We start from the raw sequence: 27,014 nt of genomic DNA, 5'->3' as shown, positions 1-27,014 counted from the left end.
CCATTTCGCGTTTTGATGATGATTATGCCATGATTGTTCTTTGTCTGCATCTTTGATCATGTGATGAATGATTTTCAGTTTTTCCATATGTTGAGTTTAAACCTGCTTCCTTTGGTTGATTTAGTAAAACTCATGCTCAAAGTACGCTGGTTTTTGCCCCAAATTTGCTCATTTAGTCGACTGTGATTTTCACTCCGCCATTGATGAGGGACTGTTCTCCCTGTTGGTGTTAGGAGATATGAGACTTCCGAAGAAGCTTACGCGTAAGGGTCCGAGGACCTCTTCGTCGACTGATCCACCTTCGCGGATGGATCATCCAGATGCTACGCCATCTACACCACCTGAGGACGCGGATATGCCTGTTGGTACTGAGGTGGCTCTGACTCCTGAGGATGCTGCGGATCCGGAGGTTGAAGAAATTGTTGTTGAGGACCTTCCGCCTCCTCCTCCTCATTATGAGCTTCATAGGCTTCAATTGTGTGATAAGGATAGCTTTGTGATGAGTGCCAAATATTGTATATATTTATCCCTTTTTGTTGGCATTTAACTCATCTTTTGTGCAGTAATTCTACATTTTATCCCATATTCTGTATTTTCATTGTTTTCAAGAATAAATATTTTCTGACTTAATTTTGCATTTTTAGGTAATAAATAAAGTTTGGATGAATAGCATAGCGGAAAAGAGCAGAAAAGTAGTGAAAAGCCGGGAGGAATTACGTAAGGAAGCCGCAAAGAATGGAGCGCACGTCCAAAAAGATAGGAATGGGCTCAAGGAGGAAGAATTGTTCTTAAAGAAGATATGGGATTGGCATACCCAAGGCCCAAAATCCTTATCCAAACCCATTTTCTATATCCATACCCGCCTCCATTCTCAGCCGTTAGATCGGATCCATCTCATCATCCGATGGTCGCTCCTTCATCGCGCATCAAAATCTGAAGCTCCTGCAAAACAGCATAGTGCCTAAATTCCAAGCCATCAGATTAGAACACATTTAGATCCTACGGTCGCTTCTTTGCCTGCTCATCAAATCTCGATACTTCCGCTTAACACTACAGCACCTAACCTCGATCTTCGCCGTTAACTTTGTTGTATTTCACAATCCAACGGTTGAAGTGATTCATCTCTCATACCACCGTTAGATCTACCAACCATCTTCACATCCAACGCGTCTCCTCGCTAGACATCAAAGTTTGATGAACCCGCTCAACACCTTAGCCATCGAACCCATCGACCTCAAGCCAAACACCCTCTTCTTCCCAAATCATTTTCTTTCTTTCTTCTTCTCCTCCACCCGACAGTTGCAGAGCTGCAACTGCAACACCATGTACGCCACCACCATCTCTTCCATCACCACCTCGAGCTTCACCATCATCCAGCTCCCTAGTATTTCCCTTTCTTGTTCTTAGCATCAACCCTAGGTGCTACAGATAAGAAAGAGAAAAGCTAGGGCATCAGTAGACGCAATTGGGAGCTGTGGAGCAGAGGAGGAGCAGAGGGAACATCAACAGGGCATGGGTCGAGCTTAATTCAGAAAATTGGTGAGAGAATTTGATTTTCCCCAAAATTTTAGGGTTTCGAATTAGGGTTTGTATTTTTTGTTGTAAACTATAAATAGGAACTGATGTGTAGAGAGAAAACTGTTCTTGGACTAGCCAAGTTTCCACCCAATTTGGGTTAGGTTAATTTCAATTGTTCCTGCACTGTTAATTGTTCCTGTTAGTTTTCAGTTTCAACTGTTAAATTTCTTGCCATTGTTAATGTTGCTTTGTTACTTTCTTGTTACTGTTAAATGTGTTTTTGTTAATGCACTGTTAATGTTAATGTGTTAAATATCATGTTAGGTTAAATTTATTCCTGTTAGTATTGCAATGTTGTCATGTTAGCTCACTGTTGTTGTCACTGTTAGTTAAATTTTCATTTGTTGTTCCAATTCACTGTCTTGTGATGTTAGTATGATGGAATGCTAGGCTAGAAGCCTTTAAAGCACTGTTTTGATTGAGCAGTGGGGAGAAATTAGTGCTCATAGCAAGCTAATTTTCTTCCCACTCCATGTAATTGCTTAACTCTATTGCATTGTGTTATTTGAGTAGTGGGGAGAAACTAGTGCTCACTAGTGACAATGAGCAAGCTAGCTCTCTTCCCACTCTAAAAGAGTGCCTTAGTTTAGCTCCATGTTAGCTTAACCTTCTTCCCCTGCCTTAGGCTAGTTGCCTTTGTGTCATTTCACTTTGCTTTTGTTTTGTTTTTGCTGTTTAGTTTTTCTTTCATTGCTCTGCATTGTTTGCTTGCCCTGCCACTCCATCTTTGCCTTGTGCTGTGCACTGCCTTGTGTTGCTGCCACTCCATTTCCCTGCAACTCTGTTGCTTTTCTTGTTGCTTCCCTTACTGCTGTTTTCTTTCTTTGCCCTGCATTGCTTCTTTCCCCTGTAGCTGCTGTGCAGCACTTGCTCCTGCTGCTGCAGCCAAGCTGCAGCTGCCTTTCTCTACTTCTGCTGCACTTCTTCTGCAGCTCCTACTTCTGCTGCAACCACTGTTTGCCACCCCTGTGCTGCTGTAGCTGCTGTTGCTGTTGGCCTTGCTATTGCTGTTGGCCTTGCTGCTGCAGTACTGCTCCCTTTTTCTGCAACTGCTGCTGCCAAGCTGCTGTTGCCTTTCTGCTGTTGCTCCTGCCTACTCTTGTTGCTGCTCCAAAGCTCAATTCACTCCTGAGCCCAAGTCCCATTCATAAGTGAACAACTGAGCACAAGACTCAGTTCACTGTAAGGCCAAAGCCTATTAAAATGTTAAGCCCAAGTCATAGTTGAACTGTTGAGCCCAAAGCTCAATCCAGTTTCTAGAACCAAAGCCCATTTGCACTTTAAATATAACTGAGCCCAAGCTCAGTTCATTTTATGTTTAACAAACCCACTAAGCCCAATCCATTCAAAGGGCACTCAAACCCAATAGTACATTAAGCCCAACACTTCCAAAGGGTTTCTAAGCCCAAAGCAAATCTAGGAACCCATTTAGCTAAAACACTTCCGAAACACACCCGATCTCTGTGGATCGACCCGTACTTGCACGAGCTACAACTGACAACCGTGCACTTGCGGTATTACTGTAGGCCCGTTTTCATCGCATAATTTCTATACACTTTCCGGACCTGCCAAGTTTTTGGCGCCGCTGCCGGGGATGGAACCAAGTTTTTGGCGCCGCTGCCGGGGATTGGTGCTGTGTTTTATCTGTGTGTTTTTAGCTATTTTGTATTTCATTTCATAGCATTTGCATCTGCATCTGCTTCATTTCATTTGCTGTTGGACCTGCTGATCCTGAACCTGTTTTTCCTCTGCTGGGACGCCACCAAGGAAAAGAACCAAAACCCAACTGGGTTTTTGCAACAATATCAGAGCAGCTGGGCTGTGCTACAAAGGTAAGCCTAAACCCATTCAATTGAGAGAACCCAACCTGTGGGCTTCCAATTTTTTATTGTGGGCTTGTAATAATTAACCCAATTTTTTGGGCTTTTTATTCCTCTATTTTGGGTTTGTAATAACTTATTTTTGGGCTTGTTTGTTTAATTTGTGGGCTTGTATTTATTTTGTGTGGGCTTGTTTAAATTCTTTCATTGGACTTGTATTTTGGACTCTGGGTTTAAACCCAGCTGAGCTTATAACCGATTGTGGACTTGCTTCCACTCGAGAGTGGACCTCGAAACCAAAGTTTTAAAACAAACGTCGGGCCTTAACCAACTGGGCCAAATTAAAATTTCAAAATTAAAACTTGGATTTTCGTAGGCCGCAGCCTTCCATCCATTTCATTAGAGGCTTGCACAGTGGACTTGCTCCCATACAAAACCAAATTTTATTTTATTTATATAAAAAAAAAAAAAAAAAAAAAAAAAAAAAAAAAAAACCTTTTGTTCCTTTTGTATATATTTTGCTAATCCAATTTGATCTCGGCTAAAATATGTTGGATTTTTGCCTTGAATAACGGAGTTTTAATTCTGCTTTCGCCGAAATCGGGTATTCTCTCTCCTTTTAATCTACTCAGCATGTCCTTTTCCATATGTTGCATTTTAATTCTTTCCATATTTTGAAACATTGAGGACAATGTTTAGTTTAGGTTTGGGGGTATAGAGTAGATACCACGATAATTTGCCATAATTGAAAACAAAACTCCTTCTTCTTTTTGAAAAAAAAAAAAAAAAAAAAAAAAAAAAAAAAAAAATTGAAAAATTAAAAAAATTAAAAAATTAGAAAAATCATAAAAAATGGAGCTCATTTACCTTGAAATGTTGACTCTTGTGCAAATATGTATTTTTATTAGGAGTCTTAGTCTAGATATTTAGGCACCCTGATTCTAGCACAATTCACATAGTGATAAGAAATTTGCACGCGCACGATCTACCAATACATGTATGGCCTCGATCTTCAAGGTGTTGGATAGGAAGTTACGATTGCCAATCACTTTAGAATACTGAACGAAACTTGACTAGCTTGTTCTTTGGTTGGTTGGGATAGAAGGTGGAGGTTACATTAAGAAAGACAACCATCGAATTTAACTGGGTGCATCAAAAAGGGCTACCTCTTGCAAAGTGTCATGTAATCTTTTGTTTCTTTTGTTATGTATCAAAAGTGTTCGTAGTTAAAAAAAAAAAAAAAAAAAAAAAAAAGAGAAAAAAAAAAAGAAAAGAGAAAAAAATATCAGAAAAACCAAAAAAATCAAGTATTTATCAATTCCATCATCTCTTGTTCCAAAAATAAAAGAGAGTAGTCAATGTAAATAAGAGTCATGTAATTTGTCATCTTTTATTGTTTCTTTGTAATAAGCAAGGAGGGTGTATGCCATTGATGTACAACGCGAGAAATTGTGAAATACCTCCTACTCATTCACAATTCTCGTAAAGTCCGGACAGCTAGCTAGATTTCGACCTCAGTTCTTAGCCTGAGAAACTATCTCTTGGTGATTAGTAGTCATGATTTCAGATCTTTCTTTACACATGTGTAGATACACTTTACACTCTTATCACATGTCCTTATTTGTTATCAGTGCTAGGATTGTGCCTTGATAGCTAGATTGACATCTCCATTTTGCTGTGAGCTTAACTGTTTTGCACATGTCACGTTTGATGGAATCTGAGCTTATATTTTGCCCTTAGGTTTTGTAGGCACACCTCTGGTAAACCTTCACGAGACTTCAACTCGTCCACTAGGGACACTTAGTGGTTTAAAAGGCTTAGTGCATACGCTAAATGCATTCGAGAGACCAGCGACAGTGGTATAGTTAGGATTTCCTTAGTTTTGTTTTACTTGAGGACAAGTAAAATTCAGGTTTGGGGGTATTTGATGAGTGCCAAATATTGTATATATTTATCCCTTTTTGTTGGCATTTAACTCATCTTTTGTGCAGTAATTCTACATTTTATCCCATATTCTGTATTTTCATTGTTTTCAAGAATAAATATTTTCTGACTTAATTTTGCATTTTTAGGTAATAAATAAAGTTTGGATGAATAGCATAGCGGAAAAGAGCAGAAAAGTAGTGAAAAGCCGGGAGGAATTACGTAAGGAAGCCGCAAAGAATGGAGCGCACGTCCAAAAAGATAGGAATGGGCTCAAGGAGGAAGAATTGTTCTTAAAGAAGATATGGGATTGGCATACCCAAGGCCCAAAATCCTTATCCAAACCCATTTTCTATATCCATACCCGCCTCCATTCTCAGCCGTTAGATCGGATCCATCTCATCATCCGATGGTCGCTCCTTCATCGCGCATCAAAATCTGAAGCTCCTGCAAAACAGCATAGTGCCTAAATTCCAAGCCATCAGATTAGATCACATTTAGATCCTACGGTCGCTTCTTTGCCTGCTCATCAAATCTCGATACTTCCGCTTAACACTACAGCACCTAACTCCATCCTGAGCCGTCAGTTTCGTTGTATCTCGTAATCTAACGGTCGCTCAAGATTTATCCCTATCTCGCCGTTAGATCATCCATTAACTACACATCCCACGGCCCAGCTCGTGAAACATCATCTCTTGATGAACCCGCCTCACACCAGAACATCCCATACCCTAAAAACCATCGAGAACTACACATTACATTTCTCTTCTTCTCTTTCTCCCGACCGTGTGCAGAGAGCTCTGCAACCACCTCTCCCTGCCACCACCATCACTACCAGTCCTTGCCACCGCCGCCTGCGCCACCCTCACCACAGACACCATAAACCCATTCCCTAGTTGCCTCTCTTTCTCGTTCTTAGCATCCCCACACACTAGGTGCTACAATCAAGAGAGAGATAAAACTAGGGTTTCACCACAGTCGACAGAGGAGACCAAAAGAAGGGGTTGCTCGAAGAGACAGAAGCAGAGGGGAGATGGGTTCGACAGAGGAGACAATTTCAGGGTAAGGGTTAACTTTTCACAGACCCTAATTATGTACTGTTTTCAATTTGGGGAAGAACAAACCCTAATTTTGGGGGAATTAGGTAATTTAGGGAATTTGGGTCTGTATGTATAAATAGATGCTATGGGGTGTGTGTAATTTTCATGTTGGGACTAGCCCACATCCAGAACTTCCAAGTTCTGTTAACTATTCACTTTTAAATTTCAGTTCACTATCCATGTTTGTTTGTTGCTGTTTTGTCAATTTGTTTATGTTCAAATGTTGATGTTAATGTTAAAATGTGAATGTTAGTATTCCTGTTATGTTTAGTTTCATATCATGTTAATACCCTGTTAATGTGTATGTTTGTACTTCCTGTTTTAATGTTCATGTTAGTATCTTGTTACTGTCAATGTGCAATTTTAAAATGTCACTGTTATGTTTAATTCATTGCTAAGAAATGATGGTATGCTAGGATAGAGCTTTAAAGCACTGTTTTGATTGAGCAGTGGGGGGAAATTAGTGCTCATAGCAAGCTAATTTTCTCCCCACTCCATGTAATTGCTCAACTCTGTTGCATTGTTGTGATTGTGCAATGGGAGGAAATTAGTGCTCATAGCAAGCTAATTCTCCTCCCATTCCATTGATATGCCTTAGAATGCCACCACTGTTAGCTTCCCATCTCCACTGCCCTTGGCTAAAACAGCCTTGGTTTGTTCCATTTTCCTCCATTGTTTCCTTGTTACTTTAGTTTTCCTCCATTGTCATTGATGTTCTTTGTTTTGTTTTCTTTGCTATTTTGGTAGTTTTCTTTACTTCATTGTCCTTGCTTCTTCACATTTTATTGCATGGTCTTTGCTCCTGCCACTACTTGCATTGCTGTTCACCTGCTCCTGTTGTGCAGCACCTGTGCTGCCACTTCTCCTGGTGTGCTGCTACTGGTGCCTGCTGCACTGCTACTTGCCTCTCTGCAGCTGCTGCTGCCAATCATCTTTCTCTGAGCTCTTGCACTTCTGCTGCTGTGCATTGCCTCCCTTCCACTGCTGCTGCCTTCCAAGGCCAAGCCAAAGACTGCTGCTTCAACTGAGCCCAAAAGCTCAGTTCACTCTCAATTCTTTGAAGCACAGTTCAGCCCAAGTCCGAAGTCCAGCTAAGGCCCAAATCATACCAAAAGCCCAGGTTTAAATCCCAAGCTCAGTTCACTACACTGAGCCCAAGCCTAAGAATAAGGCCGAAGCACAAACTCAACTGAACCCAAGTTCAGCCCATCAAAACCACTGAAAGCCCAACTGATTCCAAGGGTATTCATAACCCATTAGCACTCAAGCCCAAACACTTCCAAAGGGCTTCTAAGCCCAAAGCAAGTTAGAAACCCAAAATAGCTAGAAACTCCAAACACACCCAGTCTCTGTGGATCGACCCGTACTTGCACGGACTACAACCGACGACCGTGCACTTGCGGTATTACTGTAGGCCCGTTTCCATTGCATCATTTTTATACACATCTCCTGGCCCAACAAGTTTTTGGCGCCGTTGCCGGGGACCATTTTGCTTTTAAATATACACTCCCCCGCTGCCTACCACTTTGCTCTTCTGTCCATAGCTGAGATCACCAAGTCTTTTCGTCTCCATAAGTTCGAGACCTCATTTGTTGATGGTCCCGATGTTTTGACTGAGTCCCTGATCCGGAGTTTTCCTTATGACGAAAATAACATCCTAATCAGTGTTGGTCAGTTGGTTGCTGGTATGCTCCTCCCTTTGTTTAGTAGAAAGGATCCCTTCTACTATGATGTCTTGTCTATTAGGGATGACCCAGTAAATAAGACTCAGGTCCGAGGAGTTATGCAGTATACTGGAAACTTTTGGCGTGCCCTTCGTGAAAGCTGGTACCGTAGAAAGGGTGAGACAACCCTGAAGTCCTATGATCCCTTTGCTGAGGGGAGATCTAAGCGAGAGGATTATACCCCCGCCAACTTCAATGCCACGCATGATGATGCTATCCATAAGAGTAATCTTCTTCCTTGTTGGCCCTCGTCGTATCCATGTTACTGCCAGGAAAATCCGGGAAGGAAATAGCCTTCGTCTATTGGAGGAGATTGATAAGACTGGTTTGACTGTCATCCCTTACTCTGCCAAGCTACCTTTGTCGAAGTCTGATCGCATTCGTCTTGACCATGATGATCGCTTGGACCGTACCCCTCTTCGTGTGATGGGTCCCTAGGCCTATGGTTTTACTACTGTTGATCTTCACATTCCCCTCACAGCTTTTGCTATACCTGAGAAGTATGATGGATACCAGCCTTGAGTATTCAACCCTGCTGCTTCTCACGAGGGATCCTTCGTTTTTCTCAAAGATGTTTTTGCTTTTGAAGGTTTTTGCTTCGTTTTTTCTTGATTTTCTGATGGATTTCTTTTGTAGTCTGCCCCTACTGCCCCTGCTTCGTCTGCTGGAACTGGTCCGGGCTATACTGGTAACTTTGTGGCTACCAGGACTAGGAAGAGGAAGGCTTCGGTTGACGCAGCTACACCAACACCTACGGAGGTAAGGATTACTGTCATACCTTTGTGCTTGTAAGTTCCTTAGTATCTTTCCCCTGATCCATAGTTGTCGCTATAGTCTTCCAAGAGGAAGGGAAAGTTGAAGGGTGTAATTGATCTTGAAGCTTTGGATGAGGATCCCAAGGCTGTCGAGGAGGTGCTGGAGGATGAATCCATGGAGGATATTAAGGATACCGGCCTCAACCCTCGTTTGGATGATATTGAGGAAGATTTTTCCAAGGATATCCTCAGTCCTGTTCGTGCTGGTTCGGTGGAGGGTAAGAATCTTCTTGCTGGTAGTGGTGCTCAGTTGATCAACCCTGTTAGCGTTCAAGCTCCTGTTCCTACTTCCTCTTTGAAGATTCCTTCGTTTTCTGCCCCTACCAGAGCATTGCATGTTGTCTCGGCTACTGCTGAAGCTGTTGTCGTATCTTCCAAGAGTCTTCCTTCATCTCCTGCTACTTCGCTTCAATCTAGTAGTTCGTTTGCAAAGTTTGTTACCCCCGTGATGAGAGTAAGTATTTCAGGCTCTCAACCGAAGAAGAAGGTTGTGATTTCACTTGGTAGCTTCTCCTTCAATGTTACGCCAACTTCATTTGGGAGCGCTCAATCTGTTTCTACTGCCCCTGTTAGTAAAGTCGTAGGGCCTCCTCCTTCGTCACCAGATTGGACTAGACTGGGTAATCTTCTTTCTGCTGGTGACATGGACTTAGGAGGAGCTCAAGTTTTTCCTTCGGTTCCTAGCTCATCCACCATGCCGTGTCTTCGTCGTGGTGAGGGTTCTACAGTCGTGTCCCTTGTTCATTCTCAAGCGGTTGAGGGAGTTGTTGCTGAGCCTAGACAGGGTAAGCTGTCCGAGAACTTGAGCCTTGGTAGCTCTGATGATGTTATCCTCGAAGCCATCTTGCGGGACTCTAAAGGTCCTTTTTCTGTTGGAGTTGATCATCATCGTCTTAGTAGTTCTTTTGAGGTGGCTTCTCAGCTGGATGTGCTATCTGCCCAGTATCGTGCGACTAAAAAGTTGTTCTTTTACCCGGACTGCCTTCGCTCTAGTCAGAGCTTTGGTGAGATCCGTAGGGGTAGCATCCAATAGATAGAGGCCTCCATGGACACCTACGCCGATTTCCTCCCTCGCCTCTCAGCATTCTCAGTAAGTAATTCTTGCCTTACTGTTTTGCTTCTCGTTTTTGCTCTTCATCTGCTCTTATACTTCTTTCTTCGGAAGCTTTGTAAGCAGATCGATGTTGGTTATACCTTATTCAACGTTTATAGAGCTAAGTGTACTCATTTGAGTGCTCTTTTGGAGCGTACCCGTCAAGAACATGCCCTTGTTGTCTCACAACAACCTTCGTCTAGTAATGCTGCTACTGCTGTTAAGATATCTTCGTTGGAGGACGGTCAGAGAAAGACTCCGAGATCCTTAGAAGTAGAATATTGGTATTCACAAATACATTGCGCTTGAAAACCTAAACAAGTTTAATTATATGAGGCGAATTGCCATTCGATTTCTTCCAAGAGACTATAGCAGTCCTCGTGCAAAAGCTCATGGCCGTACTTTAATTTGTATTGGCTCCGACCCAAAGAGTACTGGAAAAACAATTTTTTTAATAAGTTAGTTAGCGTTGTTGAATAAACGTAACCAAGAAATAATTTTTGATGAACGGCCTATTGATTCACAAACTTACTCTATCCATTCGAGGTACGTTGGGAAGAGCGTCAGCCCGAGCTTTCAGTTCGTCTCTCAGCAGTACACATTCATTGGATAAATAATGGTACCTTTCCCTTATTTGCTGGAGCGTCCTTCTATAACGATTTCCATTTAGTGCTTTAAAAACTTTAAATACACGTTTTCACCAAGCATTGGATGTTTGATCCATATTAAGGTAGGGCTTTCTGGTTGGGTCTTGGTTACTGGCCACCCATTGCGCTTCCTCAAAGTCGTGCTTCATGAGAGTGGTGTGTGCTCTAACAATAACAACATCTTCTTGATTATTGAACGGAGTTGGAGCCATTTTTAGTGTGTGAAAGTGATGGGTGACTGATTTGGGAAGATTGAAACTGATGGATGAAAAACTTTGAAAGGGATAGGTCTTTATTTATAGCAAAGATGTACCCAGCGGCTAGTTTTTTTTGTTGAATAAAACCGTTTCTTTGTTCAGAAAAAAGCAATAACTACTCCTAGGAATCAAACATAAATTTGATATTCAAATTATGCAATAACTGCATGTAGAGTCGTCATTGGTGATATTTATAACCTAACGAATCTTTGAGAAAACTGAACAGAATTGTCTGCCTTTGTATGTAAAGAGTCGTTATCATACTGTTAGGGTCGTCATTCTTAGCAGATGAGTCGTTAGCCTGCAATAACAACCGTGACGACCCTATCCCTGGTATACATACCGGATTTGGTCGTCAACCTGGAAAAAAAATTAAGTGACAACTCTGGTAAATTTAAGAATAACCAGAATTTCTATGCTAATGAGTCGTCAATGTGCAAATTCCATAAGTAACGACTCTATGGTTTCCAAGGTTAATTAAGTTTTAAACAGTAACGACTCTATAATTAAGGTTTTATGTATTGTTGTAGTTGGTGGTGCAACCAAGTTCTCAACCAGAACCAGTCTCTACGATGGGTCCGGATACCTCCCAACACTATATTACTGATTTGGTACGTTTCCCTTAACCGTTTAGTTATAGTTAATTTTAAATTGTTTAATTAGTGATCTCATGAAAGTGTAATTTCTTTGGTAAGTGCAGATATGGAAAGACAAGGCTGAGGCCAAGGAATGACTTATCTCAAAGGCAAAAGAGAAGATGTATGTGGTTGTTCAAAGCAGACACGTCAATTGTAAGAAGATGGAGATGGTATGCGAGAGATCGGGGAAAAAAAGGAGAAAATCACAAATATAAGAATTACAAATATGAGAAGAAGACGACTAGGGTCTAAACATGTAACGTACGAGAAAATTTTCCCTCCAAACGGGTTGAGTTTAGACCCGTCCAGCAAGGTTATCCTCCCGTTCCACCACTCGAACTCGAAGTATAAAATGAAACGAAAAATGCGATTTCTTAAATAGAGTATCGATAGTTGAAGTAAAATGATACAAATTTATGTGATCCCATATGCAAATGGAGTACACATAAAAATTCAAGAGTACAGTTTGAAACTCAACTAAATAGGATCTCCAAAGAAAATTTAGATAAACACAATAATTAAAAGCAATAAAATTAAAGAAATCAAATTTAATTCCACAAAGCAACAAATTTAATTCCGCAAAGCAACATTTTGTAAGAAGTGATTAAACAATAAGGTGTAAAAATGTACACTAAAATTCTAGGGAAACCATTTAGTCCAATACTCCAATTGAAGACCTGTAACATTTTTGAAAATCAAAGGGAACCCACTTGGCCAATTATTTTGAACACTATTTGAAGTCACATCAAAGCTTGAGAAAACAAAAGGACTCCTAACTTGAACAGACTACTTTGTTACTAAATCAATACAGACATGTTCGACAGTGGTTCAAATTTACATAATTGCTAGGTATACAATTAAAAATGAGCCAAAGAATGCACAACTAAGATGATTTAGGAGGAGTCTATTAGTTGAAATTAAAATAAAATGGACCACTTAACAGTATCAGTACTACTCATTTAAAGAATGTGAACATGTAAATGTAAAAAAATTGGGATTTCAAACAGTGGCCATATATAAATTCAAAATGCCAGTAAAGGGGTTTCGTAACCAGTCCACACATCTAAAAATCCGAACTTAGCATATTTGATTAAGGAAGGCAGGAATACATCACAGCAAAATGAGCCTGCCAACGGTAACGTATGCCCAAAAAATATAAGACCTTTAAACACAACTACGGTTCCAGACAAACTATTTAAAAACTTTGCATAAGATCCCATTACAATATACACAGCAAAATGCACTACAAAAGCATGGGTCAAGCAAGAAATTTAAAACAACCCAGATAGCCCCGTGATATACACATTATAGACAAAGCAAAAATACCAACTTTTGCTCAAGCTCATGGCTGCAAGCTCTTCCCAAGCTTACTGCCTCAACCTCGCTTCGTACTCTGTGGAAAACAAAACCAAAACGGGGTGAGCCACAGCCCAGTAGGGGTAACGAAATAATATACCAACGACGAACGAAAAGAAATCAATCTAAAAGAGTTGAGCATGTAAAATTCAGAAGCATATAAATATAAAGCTTGACAATTCCCAATTCATTTGAAACACAAAAATGAAATAATCGTCAACCGATGGTGAAGAAATTCACATTTTGCTACTAGTGAGTACCAAACTCTAATGTTAGGATAGTCAGGATATCAGCCACCGTCCCGGACGGTCTTCCGCGGGTAGCCACATTTGTGGGATGCCCCTATGGGCCTAACAAACTCACCTGTAGCCTTCCATACAACTTGCTCAACAAATCGCTTGCAACAAATCCAAGTAAACTCCCAGGTGAAGCCGTAGCTTTTAAAACTAATTCCATTAATCCAAATCATCAAATTATAAAGAAATTAACGATACTGTAATTTTGGATTCGTTTGTGAAAGACATGTGAAACCAAGTAATCCTTATGAATCAGTACCAACGTATTAAACACAAAGGAGTAATTTCTGGCAAGCACCACTTAGAGTACAAACACTTCCTGCTCATTGGATAAAAGATGTCGACAACCCTATACAACCCTATACAGATGGGAAAAAAATACAAATGATTCAAGTATGACATAAAAATGAAAAGGCCTCGCATTTTCATAAATTTGGAAAATCCAACAAACAAGTCAGTCATAATTGTCGAAGGGATTTTTCAGTGAACAACATGGCAACCAAATCCAAATTAATATGAAAAATTTAAGAAACTAAAATGACAGACTAACAGAACTTTTGAGTTGGCAACTCATTTACTGTTGATAAAGATCGTACTAAAATCCAAAGTAGGAAGCCTTTACATTTCAAAGTAAAGTACAAACAAGTTAATTCAGATTATCATTTTCAATCTAAGAAGAGATTCCTTTGGTAAAATAATACTGAAAACACATTTAAATCAATATGGGTATGAGACAGTGAGACAAAGAAGCGTACAAAGGGATTTAAATTTTGGTAGCTGTAAATGGAGCTTCAAATACAAAATTCATTTTTCCATTTGATGAATAGTTAAAAGGAAGGTTTAAAGTTCGTATATCAAACTTGATTTATGATAAAGACTAGTAACTGCAAAAATCAATAAGAGGCACACATGGATAGTTTAAAACAAGAGTTGTAAGTAAATTGGTTGGCTTATAAATGAAACTAAAATTTCAGGGGTTACCATTGAAAGAAAATCAAGCTACTGTCCATGCAAACTGATTCTCATAAATTATGAAAGGAGCTCCATTTACACATTTTATCAAACAAGGAACATGCCATACATGAACACCAAAATTTCATTGAAAATTCATGACTTATGCAACAGGGAAAGGAAAACAAAACCAAATTCTTCAATGTTTCAGATTCACACCCAAGAACAAACATGCGATAATAACCACAGAAAGGTTGCAAGAATTAGACACAAGAAATAAACAAAATTTCAAACCCAATTGCAAAGTCTCGAAGTAGAAGTTAAAGAGGAAGAAAACCCCTACCTTTGCGATACTCTGAACTATTAATGGTTGCATAGAAAGAAATTGAATCCGCGATCGGGACCCTTTGTGATCGTGTTGGTTAGATAGAAACAGTGACGGACTTTAAGAAGAGGATATCGGAAATAACAAGGGAAGGGAGGCTTGTCTCTGTAGATTTAGTTTTAAAAAGAAAAAGGACCAGCATACCCTTAGCTAATCGCATGTTAGTCACATGTCATCCGTGCTAATGATTCTATCGAATTTCCATTGCCTTTGTTAAACAAGCACCCTAATATTTTTAAGGGACAACCTAATTATAAAAAAAAAAGATTTGAAACCACTCATCAGGGATATACACATCCTACGTTAGGATCGCACACGCACTCTATACAGCTCTAACATTCCACTAAAATGGGTTGAGGTCCGTTTCAGAGTCGAGTAGAGATTTTTAGTAGTGTTACAACAAAACAGCGTCGAAGAAGTGTGGATGCCCGTTCATGATTTATTTCAAAAGGCATCACGAAACTGCTCGATGAAGATTGAATAGTATTCCGGACGGTCGTCACAACCATCCTCCACCTACAAGTTTGTATGGACACCCTGCATATGCCCGGTTAAAACCGCATCAAATGGAGAAGGTTTGGCAGATGAAGGGTTTTAGGCCTCTTAAGATCCTAAATTTCATAAGAGCGGAAGATAAGGATCGCTTGTCTACCATTTCCACAATCTACGATTCCAAAGCAATGATCAAGAGAACCGAATGGGATGGTAGATTAATTATGCAACAATCTGAGCGGTTAGCAGAAAAACTTAACTACGCCATGCAAACAAAAGTTGGTCAGGGAGAGAAAGTGACTCATATTTTTCTTGCGCACTCAAGGATGGTGGATTTGTCTCAGGGTTTTTATCAGGTTCTATTCATAGATGCCACTTACAAGACAAACAGGTATAACATGCCCATGTTGAACGTCGCCAGTCATACTTCGGATAAACAATCATTCACCGTGGCATGGTGCTTTATGGAAAAAGAAGAAATAGAGGATTATGTTTGTGCGTTGGAGAAAGTGAGCTAGGTTGATTTACCGTGGCAAAGAGACACCGCATGTTATATTTACGGATAGGGATTTTGCAGTTATGATTGACGTCCGTCATGTTTTTCCACTAGCTCAACATTTTCTTTGTACGTGGAACATCCAAACCAATCTTATTTCTAACTGCAAGAATCAAATCCAAAAGATCCATACTAACAAGGATAATCAACGTTCGAAGGAGGAAGACGAGCATTTGAGTCAACTCTCTAAAAAGGAGCGAGCGGAAGAGAAAAGGAAAGAAAAGGAAAAATACGATGAAGAGGGGGATCTATGACAAGATTTTTGCAAAGATTGGGACCATTTGGTTCATTCGATGACCGAGGTTAAGTATTATGATAACTTGCATAAGTTTATTGATGATTGGAGCACGAATCATAAGAAGGTTGTCGAGTATTTCCTAAATACATGGTTGAATCCTTGGAAGAAAAAGTTTGTTTATGCATGGACCAATAGATACAAGCACTTCAAAAATGAGTCTACAAGTATTACAGAGCAGTCTCATGGACGTTTGAAAAAAATTATGGAAGAGAATAATGGTGGGGTAGTTATGGTACAGGAAGCTATTCACGAGCACGCAGAGAATGATCTAAGAAAAATAGAGGAGCAGATGGAGATAAGTAAATACCGTTTTCTGATGCAATACATTGAAGACAATTTTTTTTATGGGGGGTAGAACACCATGCATCATGGTGGGAAATAATCCATATGATGGAAGAACTTCTAAAGTTTAGAGCTAAAGCGGCCGCTGGAAAGGTAATGAAGTGTAATTGTACAACCGAGATATGGCTCGGCCTCCCGTGTAAACATAAACTTGGTGGATACAAAGATATCATTCCTCTTGGAGATATCGATCCATTCTGGCAGAAACTTTCAATCACCCCAAATCCCACAGGAGACGCTTAGCAAGAATTCAGAGACTTGGAGATTGGAAAGTACATCAACGAAAAATACCGAAAAATGAATTGTACAGGAAGACAAATATTGGTTTCTAACTTGTGGCCGACGGCCCGTAAGAGATTGGGGGTAGAAGAAGAGCCAATAAAACAAAAACCACTTGGGCGTCCGTCAACTAAAATGCCATTTAGAGAAACTGTGAATGGGGACAAGAGCTGCACAAGTGACCCATCACGTCATGAGTATGTCCAGGAGAAATATACGGAGTATGAGAACTCTTTCCTTCCCAAGAAAAGGGGTCGGCCAAAAAACCAATTAGTCACCCAAAGTCATATACAAGTGAAAGAAAATGAGGATATGGATGTTGTTGAGTGTAGGGTCGGTACCCAGCAAAGCCAAACGAGCGGAATGGTGACGATAAGAGGAAAGGGTTATCCGTGCACCCCTAGAGATTCCCAAGGAAGACCACATCGTGTTGCTTACACTTTGTATAAAGAGTATACCGAACAACTTCCTTACGTTATCTTGGATCACCTTATATCCACCGACGACGTTGACGGCGATGGCAATTGTGGTTACCATGTTGCAACAGAACAATTAGAGCATTGGGATGAAGCGGGCAAACTAAAACTTACCCAAATCGAATATGTAAGAAAGATAATGGCCGCTAAACTCATTGAGGACAAGCAACTCTATCTAACAATGACCATGGAAGGAGATTCAAAAGACAAAGAAATGAAGTTCAAGGAGTTGGTTTCCAACGTGAAATGGCGAAAGGGGTCAAAGACGGACGGTTATAAGTTTTGGATGCAAATGTCTTTTGGTGCCCAACTTTTAGCGGACACATTCACTTGTGTAGTTCATGTGTTCAGCAAAGGGTTCCCCGGAGGCTCTTGTACGTACGTACCCTCAAGAATTAGATGTGAGCCGGCGCTATAGGAAAGAAGAATTATAATGGCACATGTCAACATGAACCATTACATAGGCTTGAAGATAACAGAGGAATGTCCTTTGTCACGGGTGGGATATGGTGACTGGGGAGAGTTCACTAAGGAGTGGACAAACCAGTACGAGTACGTCATGAACTTTTGGAATACTTTGGACCCAATGTCGGATTACGTTGACATGGTTGATGAAATGAAAGAATGGAGGAGTGTTTAATGGTTTGAACATGTTTATTTTGAACTTTGTATTTTGAAGCATACTTTTGGATGATGGTTTTATCTAAAACATGTACGTTTCTATTTTGAAGAATGCTTAGTGAATACAATGTCATTTATCTTTCCCCACAAATGTGTTTCGGTGTTATGTTTTTGTTTTTTGACCAACCGTCGTTAACTTTTAACGGCTAACGCGTAACGACCCAAACCTGCCATTATCAATTCAGTTGGAGTCGTTACACCCGATACCAATAAAATGTAACGACTCTAAGGGTCCATATAAGTTCATCTCCTGTATGTTTTTGTCACTTAAGGTCGTTGACTATTTAATCAAACGAATAACGACCCAAACTTGGTATTATATTTTCAGTTAGAGTCGTTACTATGGATACCCATAAATATTAACGACCCTAAGGGTCTATATAAGCTCATCTCCTGGATGTTTTTGTCACCTAGGGTCGTCCTCGTTTTAATCATAGAATTAACGACCCCAAACTACCAATTATATTCTTATCAAGGGTCGTTATTGTTGAGACACAAATAACTAACGACTATAAGGGTCCACATAAGTTCATCTCTTGGATGTTCTTTTCACTTAGGGTCGTCAACTATTTAATTATACAATTAACGACCTAAACCACCCTTTATTTTCTCACTAAGATTCGTTATTGTTGGAACCCAAATACCATGACGACTCTAATGGTCCGTGTAAGTTACACTCCTGGATGTTTTTGTCATTTGGGGTCGTTAATGGGATATAATATAATGTAACGACTCTTCGATTTTTTTTGTCCTCAACGACTATTTATGAATACACTTTTCCCAAAAAATTGAGCCGTTGGGATATTTTGTATATAAAGAATCGATCACGAGGTAGGAAATACAACCGAAAACAATCAAAGTAAATCATTTTTTCAATGTCAGGTCCATCATCAACTACCAATTCAATTGAAAACATACTTAGAAGATGCAAGCGACCAACCAAATCGATATTGGCAATGGAAGAAAAGATACGCAAAAGAAGCATGTGACCTACTAAAAAACCATAAACTTACACGCCGTATCCTACGAAGGAAGAAGAAGAGATGCTCGAGGCCACAAAACGAGGCAAAGAACAAGCCCATCTCCGAGAAATATTCAAGCAAGTCGACGAAGAGACGGAATGGGTTAAAAATTATTACATCATCAAGGATCTTCCCGAAGAACATCAACATGAGAGTATATTTTGGAGTCAAGTTGGTTGGAGTCCTTTCGTTAATTACAACAAGAAACTACGCTATGATTATGAGCCGTCACACATTCGTGATAGGACGATTCACGTTATGAGATTGGGCACCAAGTACAACGAGTTTCTCGCGAGACACAAATGGGATAGGCGTGCGGCCCAGATTGCATATACCAAATGGAGAGGGGAGTCATTTTATCACATCGAAGCCGCAGTGGTGATTTAATCACGTAATAACATGTAATTTGTTGAGTAACATTTATGTTAGACTTGATGTATTGAGTAAATGGTGTTTCTTTTTATCCAACAAGCTTGTTGTGGATTTAAAAAAATCCGACCGTTGAACTACCCCTTCTATAAAATACACACCCACTCCTCTTGAGAAAATTGCCCAAATCATTACATTTTCTACCAAAATACTTAAAATTTTAGTGGTAGTGGCGGAATGGAAACCGTATGAAGATTTGTGTCTCGTTAAATCATTTGCTGATACGTTTCGTGAACGTCAGAATGAAATTTATTACATGTTTTGGAAGAGAGTGAAATAGTTCTTTAATGGGCGAACCGGGAATCCCAATAACCGCATGTGGGGAGACTTGGCTTTTCGATTCAACTACATGAAAAGTTCAATGCGAGAGTATGCTAAAGTTAGGAATATGGTATAAAAACATCATCCACAAGCTCCTCTTAGGGAAAAGTAAGTAAGACGATAATATTCATTGTTAAAAGTTCGCATCGTTAAAATTTAGCATACTAAAGCTTAAGAATTCGTTGAATTTCAGTTGGAACGCTTCAATGGGCTATGGAGAATTCGTAACGGGGAAACTAAGTTCATTCACCACAAAGAATATACCACGTTGTACCAACGTGTTAGGAGGTTCATCGACGAACATTTGATATGTCAAATTCTAGAATACCCATATTAACTCTTATGTAATACGATATTAATGTAATGTTATTTTATTTATCAAATCAAAGTCCATTCTCGTTCCAATATTATAGTTTCAAAAATGGGTCGTCCACCTATATAATATACCTAATAACGACTATGTCCATAATATTAACAGATAACGTTTCTCTCTTAAAGAGTCGCGTCATTTTAATAAGAACACTACTGACGACTCGAGGATGGAGTCGTTAAGTAGCTACATGATAAACTTAACGACTCTACAATTGGAAATTTGGTTCTCTCATGGATGTTTGTGTAACTCAGGGTCGTCAATTATTACCATATAAACTGAAACGACTCTATATGCCTAAAAGTGGTATTCCCATGATTTAATACACAGATAGAGTCGTTACTTTTGTATATGTTCAACTTAACGACTCTACAATAGAAAATTTGGTTCATCTCCTGGATGTTTTTGTAACTTAGGATTGTCACTGCTTTGCGTTTAACTAATAACGACTCTAGCTACGAAAATAAACCGAGTTTTCTGTTTTAATTTCTCTAAGGGTCGTTAATCTGTTATATCGATATCATAACGATTCTAAGAGAGTAATATTTGTTTGATCTTCTGGATGTTTTGGTTCAATAGTATCGTCACTGATTTCTATATAAGTAGTGACGACTCTATTGTTAAAAAACAAATGCAGATTCTGGATAATTTTTAGTAAGGGACGTTAGTATTTTATACGAAACTTATGACGACTCTTGATATGTTTCAACTAATTGGTTAACAGTCGTCATCCTACAGTATAAAAAGATGACGAAACCTATGGTGGATCATTTGTTTAAGTCTTATTATTTGAAAACATTAACACTAATTTAAAAAAAAAAAACTACTAACATATAAAATAAAGTGGTAGTGTGTTAACAAACGGAGTTTAACAAGCAGTAGATAGTTGTATCAAACAATAATCGAACAAACAAACTTAAGTTCAAGTCTACAATAACTAAAGGTCTTCCATGACTACATTATAAGAACATCTCCTCACTCAAGCATACGACCTCTACCTCGGCCTCGACCTCCACCTCGGTTTCGACTTCCACCTCGGCCTCCCTGACTTCCCTGAATTCCTTCACCAGTTTATGTCCGGATTCTCTTACGACGGCTTTGACTTTCACTAGCTCTTAGGGAATCAACATCTTCTCCTTCCTCCGGGTTTTCCTCACCTTGGCTTCCTCCACCTTGGCTTGCTTCACCCTGTTGAGCACGTTGTTGATTCATTTGTTCTCGGGTTTTCCTGAGCCTCTTACTTTGCTTTTCCAATTCAGCGAACATTTTCTTTGCTTGTGGATTTTCAATGTGACTGCAATAATCAGCGTACTTACGATGTCGCTCAGGTTCTATCACTTCTCCTTTGTCGTCCGAACAAAAAAATTCCTTGATAAAAATCTTCATTCGTTCCCTTTATTTGCATTCAAATACCAATTCTTATTAAATAACTTATATTTGTATGTTTATGAATAACACAATACCAAAAATAAATACTTACCACAAGCTTAAGAATGGTGGAATCATCTCTGGTATCAGATGTAGAAGCCGATGAAGATTCCTTGTTTCTCCTTCGAGTGCCAGGAGGATCTATCCGGATGACCCGAGGGTGAGAGAAGCGTTCATACCATTCCAAGTAATCTTCTGTGGACTCGTGACCTTCATTCACATGCTCCCAAAAAGAGACGTCTATCTTGCTATCATGCTTATGCATATCATCCCAATGCTTGGTCTTAGGTTCAGGTTCGTAGACAACCACTAATTCCGAGTCGTCAGACTCACATTTGTCTAACTTGTGCTTGAATTACGGTTCATAATCCGGTACGGGTGAATCTTGAATATACCCAAGATGACACGTGATTCTCATCGGATTATATATTGAAAAGTCGTAAGGGTAAAACAGATGGCCAGTGTATTACACAACATCTTCCATTGCGCTCACTCGATCGTTCTTATAAGGATCAAAGATTACCTCTTCAGCTGTGATGTTATCCAATTTTTGGCGCATATCTAACAAAGCATCCTTTTGTTCCTTATCCTGACAGCAGTGTACAAGTATCGAGTCCCTCTTGGTTTAGTTTTGTTCCATTTTGGGTTGATTTTGACGTCGGAATTATCTTTGATCAATGAAGGGAAACGATCGTAAATCCACACATATATTGACACCAAATAAAATAAAATAAAACAATATGATATGTATAAAAATATTCAAAGAATAAATAAACATAAATAAAGTAGACAACTTTGTTCAATCCAATTACCTAAAGTAGAGCCGTATTCCCATGAATTTGAGAACATCGTTCCCGAGATGCAGTTGATAACTGACAATTCAAATGTGCTACCATGGCAGTCCCCCAAGAGTAGTTGTTGACATCTTCCAAAGGATCCAAAGGTTGAAGAAGGTTGACACTCACCCGGTTACCTTTACTGTCGGGAAATATAACCGACCCAAGTGTGTACAAAAAATACCCAGACGCCGCATAACGACATTGCATATCGGAGAGACCTTCAACTTTCTCTCTGATTAGTGTTCCAGCAAACATCTCCCTAATATGAATGAGTTTGAACTCTTTCTTCGGGTATTTCTTTCCCTTCACAAAAAGGTCATATGTGGTCTCTTTGATCCCAGCCAAACAATCTCTCGGTGAATCCATAAATTTCTTCCCAACTAAGCCTTTTCTTGAACTTGTCATTGGTGGATTTTCCTTCGAACGGCAGCCCTAATATCTGATCTGCATCATCGGGTGTCAATGCCATCTCTCCAAAAGGGAATTGGAAGGTATGGGTTTCTCCGTAAAACCTCTCACTGAAACTTGATATTGCAACCTTGTCATATGCAATCACAGAGCTCACAATGGCATACAAAGCACAGTTTTCAATAATCTCCTTGACTCGTTCACATTCATCCTTTAGATCCCACAAGGACATTTTCGCATAAAAAGATTGCCGCCTGAAAAGACGTACGACATTCTTATGATCCTACAAAAGAAAAAACAAGTAAATGTAAAAAAATAATTAAAGTTAACATCAACAAATCAAATATTAAAGCAAAGTTGAGATTTTTACGATTGTTTCGTAGATGGTACGAGCCCAGCTGCCCTTATATCCAAATAGAACTTCGCAGCCATCTCTAGGTTCTCCTCTCGCTTTACCACCACGAAGAGGTTCCAGTAGCAAATGTATGGCGGGAATGTGTCTCGTGATCTTTGTAACTGGCTTTCCATCCTTACATCTCGTCGGTTTCACCTGATCTTCCACTATCTCCTCATCATCACCACCAATACCCTTACCATCATTACCTTCATCATCCTCTTTCTCCTCCTCCTCCTCCTCATCATCATCATCATAAATACCCTTACTAGCATTACCTTCATCATCCTCCTCCTCATCATCACCATCATCATCACCACCACCACCACTAAGGCCAGAACTACCATTAAAACCACCATTACCATCGTCATCATCATCATGAATCTCCTTTTGTTCCATAATTTCTTCCTCATCGCTTCCGGAAGCAGATACAACAAGGGTGGAAGAAGGTGACGAATCTGACGAATCATTATTTGGGTCTCTTGGTTGGTCAATACACAACAGTACCTCATTCGGCTTTTTTCCTCGGTATGGACCGACATTTAAGTATCTGGTGTGCTGGGGAGGTTTGGAAGGAGGAGTGGGCATGTGTTTATTGTCTTTCTTTTTACTACAATGGTAACATACACAAAAAGGGAACAAATAAGTTGAGTATTCCATGCTATCAAAACAAGGGTCGTCACCTTATTCCTTAAAACACAAACGACTCCTATAGAACTTATGACGACTCTAACAAATAATGTGACAACCCTATCAGTATTTTGGGCAGTGAGCATTTTTGTTCTGCAACTAGGGTCGTCATCTAAGGGTAACGACTCTAATCTACACCAATAGAGTACAATGACGACTCCAATATATCTATTGACGACGCTTCCAATTTTTAAGACAGAGAGACTGTTCTTAGCAGCATTAGGGTCGTCAGTGATTCAATTACAGGGATAACAACCCAAATCTAGGGAAAAAATTAGTAGTAGCAGAATTAGGGTCGTTACCTGAAACATCATACAACGTAACGATTTTTCATAAAGTATACATGCATAAGAAGAATCGTTAAGGAATATGAAAATACAGAGTAACGACCCATTCACGGTAACTGAAAAAATTCGGTTTCAAACTCAATTTCACAATCAAAACACAAGAAAAAATCGAAACAAAAGTGGGTTTTAGTCACTTACTTTCTAATCGGCGCCATTTCCTCTTCTAATTCTTCCCGACTTGTTACTGCGGTCTTGGTTTTGAGATTAATCTTCAATTTAGGTTTCTCTACCAATTTAGGGTTAGCAAACTTTCCTTTGTACTCATTGGTTCGAGTCATGTTTGTAGAAGAAGTTAATCATTGATTAAAGTTTTTCGTATCGACGAGGAATCGACGAAGAAAAAAAAATTGGGTCGTCAATGAAATAGAGGAAGAGAGAAATCGGGAGAGAAACGGAAGGGGAGGGGAGGAGTTTTTGATTTTGTTTTAGAAAATGAATTGGGGCCTTATGTTTAGGGTTAATAGGTTTTTGATTTTGTAGTAAGGGTAGAATGGTAATTTCACCACCTTTTGGAACCCCCTAAAAATTTTGACGTGGGTATAAATTGGTCGGGCCAGTAATTATTTTTTGGGACCCCCAATTAACGAGGCAAATTAAGTGGGGTGTACTAAAATTATAATAAGACAACAAAATTTCATATAGGAAAAATCAGTTTTTACCTTGGCTTGGTACACCCCCACCAATCCGGACACCCCATTAGCAGCCTTGCATAATGCCAAAGTAAATTTTTGCAGTCCGAGCATGTATCTATTACTTTGTCATGGCGGCCTAGGATTTGGCCAAGCATCTAGATGGCAAGGCTGTATGGTACACTACACGTACATGTGAAATGCTTGGTGTCAGAGCTAAATTCAAATGATAGCTACAAACAAAACAAGGCCAGTGACTCGTAATATTCTTTTTTCTTTCACTTATTTTTGATGCTAAGAGAATCACATAGACATGGTCTTGCTTCAAAAAAAACGACAGTCATTGGTAAAACGAAAATCTACAGGATTATTAAGAAACATACTACTCCGAAAATGGACTGTAAATTGAATTTTAGTTTGAAAAGTTCATCAATTCAAAGATAACACCTCCGTTACACTGTCACTCTTCCATTTCTATCCTTGAGATTCCTCTTATATCCTTTTAACTAGTCATGAAAAGAATGAGAAATTTGGTGATAGTGAGAATAGCCCACCATCTCCATTGCATAAAGGCAATGACTTCCACCACCAAAATTAAGTTCATGAAATGGATATCCCAACTCAATCCAAATTTATCTCATGATTCGAGGCAACCGGATCTTAGCCTCTAACAAGACAGAGTCACCAAAGCCAAGCATGTTGCTTTGCTCGAAACTCTTTATTTGATTTTATTATTATTCAAAAAAAAGTAAAAATTATAAGAGGCACCTTACATATAAAAGCTCAGATAGCTAGAAAGAAAGAATGAGGATTTACCAACCACGATGCAAGGACTTTCAAATTCAAGGATAGCTAAAAAGAAATAATGAGGAATTTCCCAACCAAGATGGGAAATACGGGCCGGCAAATGTAAAAAGACTGTTTGGTAATTGCCCTCAATGCGTTGGAATACAGCTATTGACACACAACATTTCGGACGCATTGCTTCTGGCTGTGTTGTTATGGCTGTCGTTGAGCGCCATTAGCTGCAGGGAGATAGGCGTGCGCTGCAAAACATCAACCAAGCAAAAATTAGTAAAACGTAAACCATTTTCTGTAAATGAGATTATCTACATAAGAAAGGTTCAGTAGCATTGTCTAAACAAGACTAACCCATTAGAAACACGATGAGAATAAAAATCAAGGAAATGCACAAAGAGATGGTTGAAGAATATGCAAAAAATAAGGACAAGTTTAGTAGTAACCTCGAAACCAAAAACCAGAGTAAAGTTTTCCATGCCATGCCATGGCATTTCTTTTTAGCAGCAATCAACCCTGTGAAGTGAAACCGTGTAAAACAAACAAAGAAACAAAAGAACTTATATGAAACTCGTAAAATCAAAAAGGAATTAGGTCAAACAACAAAGTGGATGAAAACATATCAGTGAATGCCAATGAAAAATAACCTCAGCCGTAGTAAGCAAATTATTAGAGAATATATTATACTGTCTTACTTATTTTTATTAAGGAGAATATCTCCTGTCATAATTATTGTAATGAGGAGATTATCTCCGCCATAATTTTGGTATTCCCAAAAGGGATACTATTCTTTTATAATAAGAATTCTGGTGAATAGAAATCACTAAGGAAGTTATCATCAAATCCAAGATGGTATCAGAGCGATACAAGGCTCGTCTAGTTGCTAATGGTAAATCTCAACAGGTTGAGGTTGACTGTTTTGAAACGTTTAGTCCGGTTGTCAAACCATCTACTATTCGTACCGCTCTTACTATTGCTACTTCGCGTTCTTGGCCCATACATCAGCTAGATGTCAAGAATGCGTTTCTTCATGGTGACTTGACCGAGACAGTATATATGCATCAGCCTCCGGGGTTTGTTGATCCTGATCAACCTGATTACGTATGTCGACTACGTAGGTCACTCTATGGTCTTAAGCAGGCTCCACGGGCGTGGTTTCAGAGGTTTGCCAAGTTTATCACTAATTGTGGTTTTCGTGCTAGTGTGTGTGATCCCTCCCTCTTCGTTTATCAATCAGGTTCCGAGACGGCATACCTATTATTATATGTTGATGATATTATTTTAACTGCCTCTACTGATGCTCTCCTATGCCGCTTCATTGATTTGATGAAAATGGAATTTGCTATGTCTGACCTTGGCCCGTTACATCATTTTTTGGGTATTACTGTTACTCGTTCATCCTCAGGGCTATTTTTGTCTCAGTCGTTATATGCACATGACATCATTGCACGTGCGTCCATGACAACATGCAATCCAGTGGCTACTCCGGTCGACACCAATGCCAAGCTCAGTGCTACCTCTGGCCCTGCTATCACGGACCCCACTTTGAATAGAAGCCTAGCCGGTGCTTTGCAGTACCTCACTTTCACACGACCAGATATATCCTATGCAGTCCAGCAGGTATGTTTATTC

General features: G+C 39.5%; 2 protein-coding genes and 1 long non-coding RNA gene across 3 annotated transcripts; 1 reads left to right on the top strand and 2 right to left on the bottom strand.

Moving 5' to 3' along the window:
* Positions 1 to 238: 238 nt before the first annotated feature.
* LOC113325064 (mucin-5AC-like) lies at positions 239 to 11,945 on the top strand. Its single transcript, XM_026573301.1, has 6 exons — positions 239 to 515; positions 2,511 to 2,569; positions 8,782 to 8,904; positions 8,980 to 10,050; positions 11,488 to 11,568; positions 11,658 to 11,945. Exons 1-4 carry the CDS (start codon positions 239 to 241, stop codon positions 9,991 to 9,993), a joined length of 1,473 nt encoding a protein of 490 aa, XP_026429086.1. The 3' UTR covers positions 9,994 to 10,050; positions 11,488 to 11,568; positions 11,658 to 11,945.
* Positions 11,946 to 12,736: 791 nt separating this feature from the next.
* Positions 12,737 to 14,718, bottom strand: LOC113320294. Its single transcript, XR_003346017.1, has 2 exons — positions 14,542 to 14,718; positions 12,737 to 12,988 (listed from the first exon to the last, which is right to left on the bottom strand). It is a non-coding gene; the product is annotated as an uncharacterized LOC113320294 (long non-coding RNA).
* A 6,110-nt stretch (positions 14,719 to 20,828) lies between these two features.
* LOC113322034 lies at positions 20,829 to 21,546 on the bottom strand. Its single transcript, XM_026570041.1, has 2 exons — positions 21,330 to 21,546; positions 20,829 to 21,242 (listed from the first exon to the last, which is right to left on the bottom strand). Exons 1-2 carry the CDS (start codon positions 21,353 to 21,355, stop codon positions 20,921 to 20,923), a joined length of 348 nt encoding a protein of 115 aa, XP_026425826.1. The 5' UTR covers positions 21,356 to 21,546; the 3' UTR covers positions 20,829 to 20,920.
* Positions 21,547 to 27,014: the final 5,468 nt, after the last annotated feature.

Source organism: Papaver somniferum, chromosome 11 (genome assembly GCF_003573695.1).
Source record: "Papaver somniferum cultivar HN1 chromosome 11, ASM357369v1, whole genome shotgun sequence".
NCBI classification, from domain to species: Eukaryota; Viridiplantae; Streptophyta; class Magnoliopsida; order Ranunculales; family Papaveraceae; genus Papaver; species Papaver somniferum.
The sequence above is the reverse complement of the archived record's forward strand: the minus strand, read 5'-3'. Positions and strand labels throughout refer to the sequence as shown.

Bases quoted from the DNA above. Each gene is read 5' to 3' on its own strand.
- LOC113325064 (XM_026573301.1), top strand. From the start codon at position 239: ATGAGACTTCCGAAGAAGCTTACGCGTAAGGGTCCGAGGACCTCTTCG. The intron at 2,570-8,781 runs GTTGGCCTTGCT...TTTCTTTTGTAG, and splicing joins CTGCTGTAGCTGCTGTTGCT to TCTGCCCCTACTGCCCCTGC. The intron at 8,905-8,979 runs GTAAGGATTACT...TTGTCGCTATAG, and splicing joins CTACACCAACACCTACGGAG to TCTTCCAAGAGGAAGGGAAA.
- LOC113322034 (XM_026570041.1), bottom strand. From the start codon at position 21,355: ATGATTCCACCATTCTTAAGCTTGTG. The intron at 21,243-21,329 runs GTAAGTATTTAT...ATGCAAATAAAG, and splicing joins CCACCATTCTTAAGCTTGTG to GGAACGAATGAAGATTTTTA.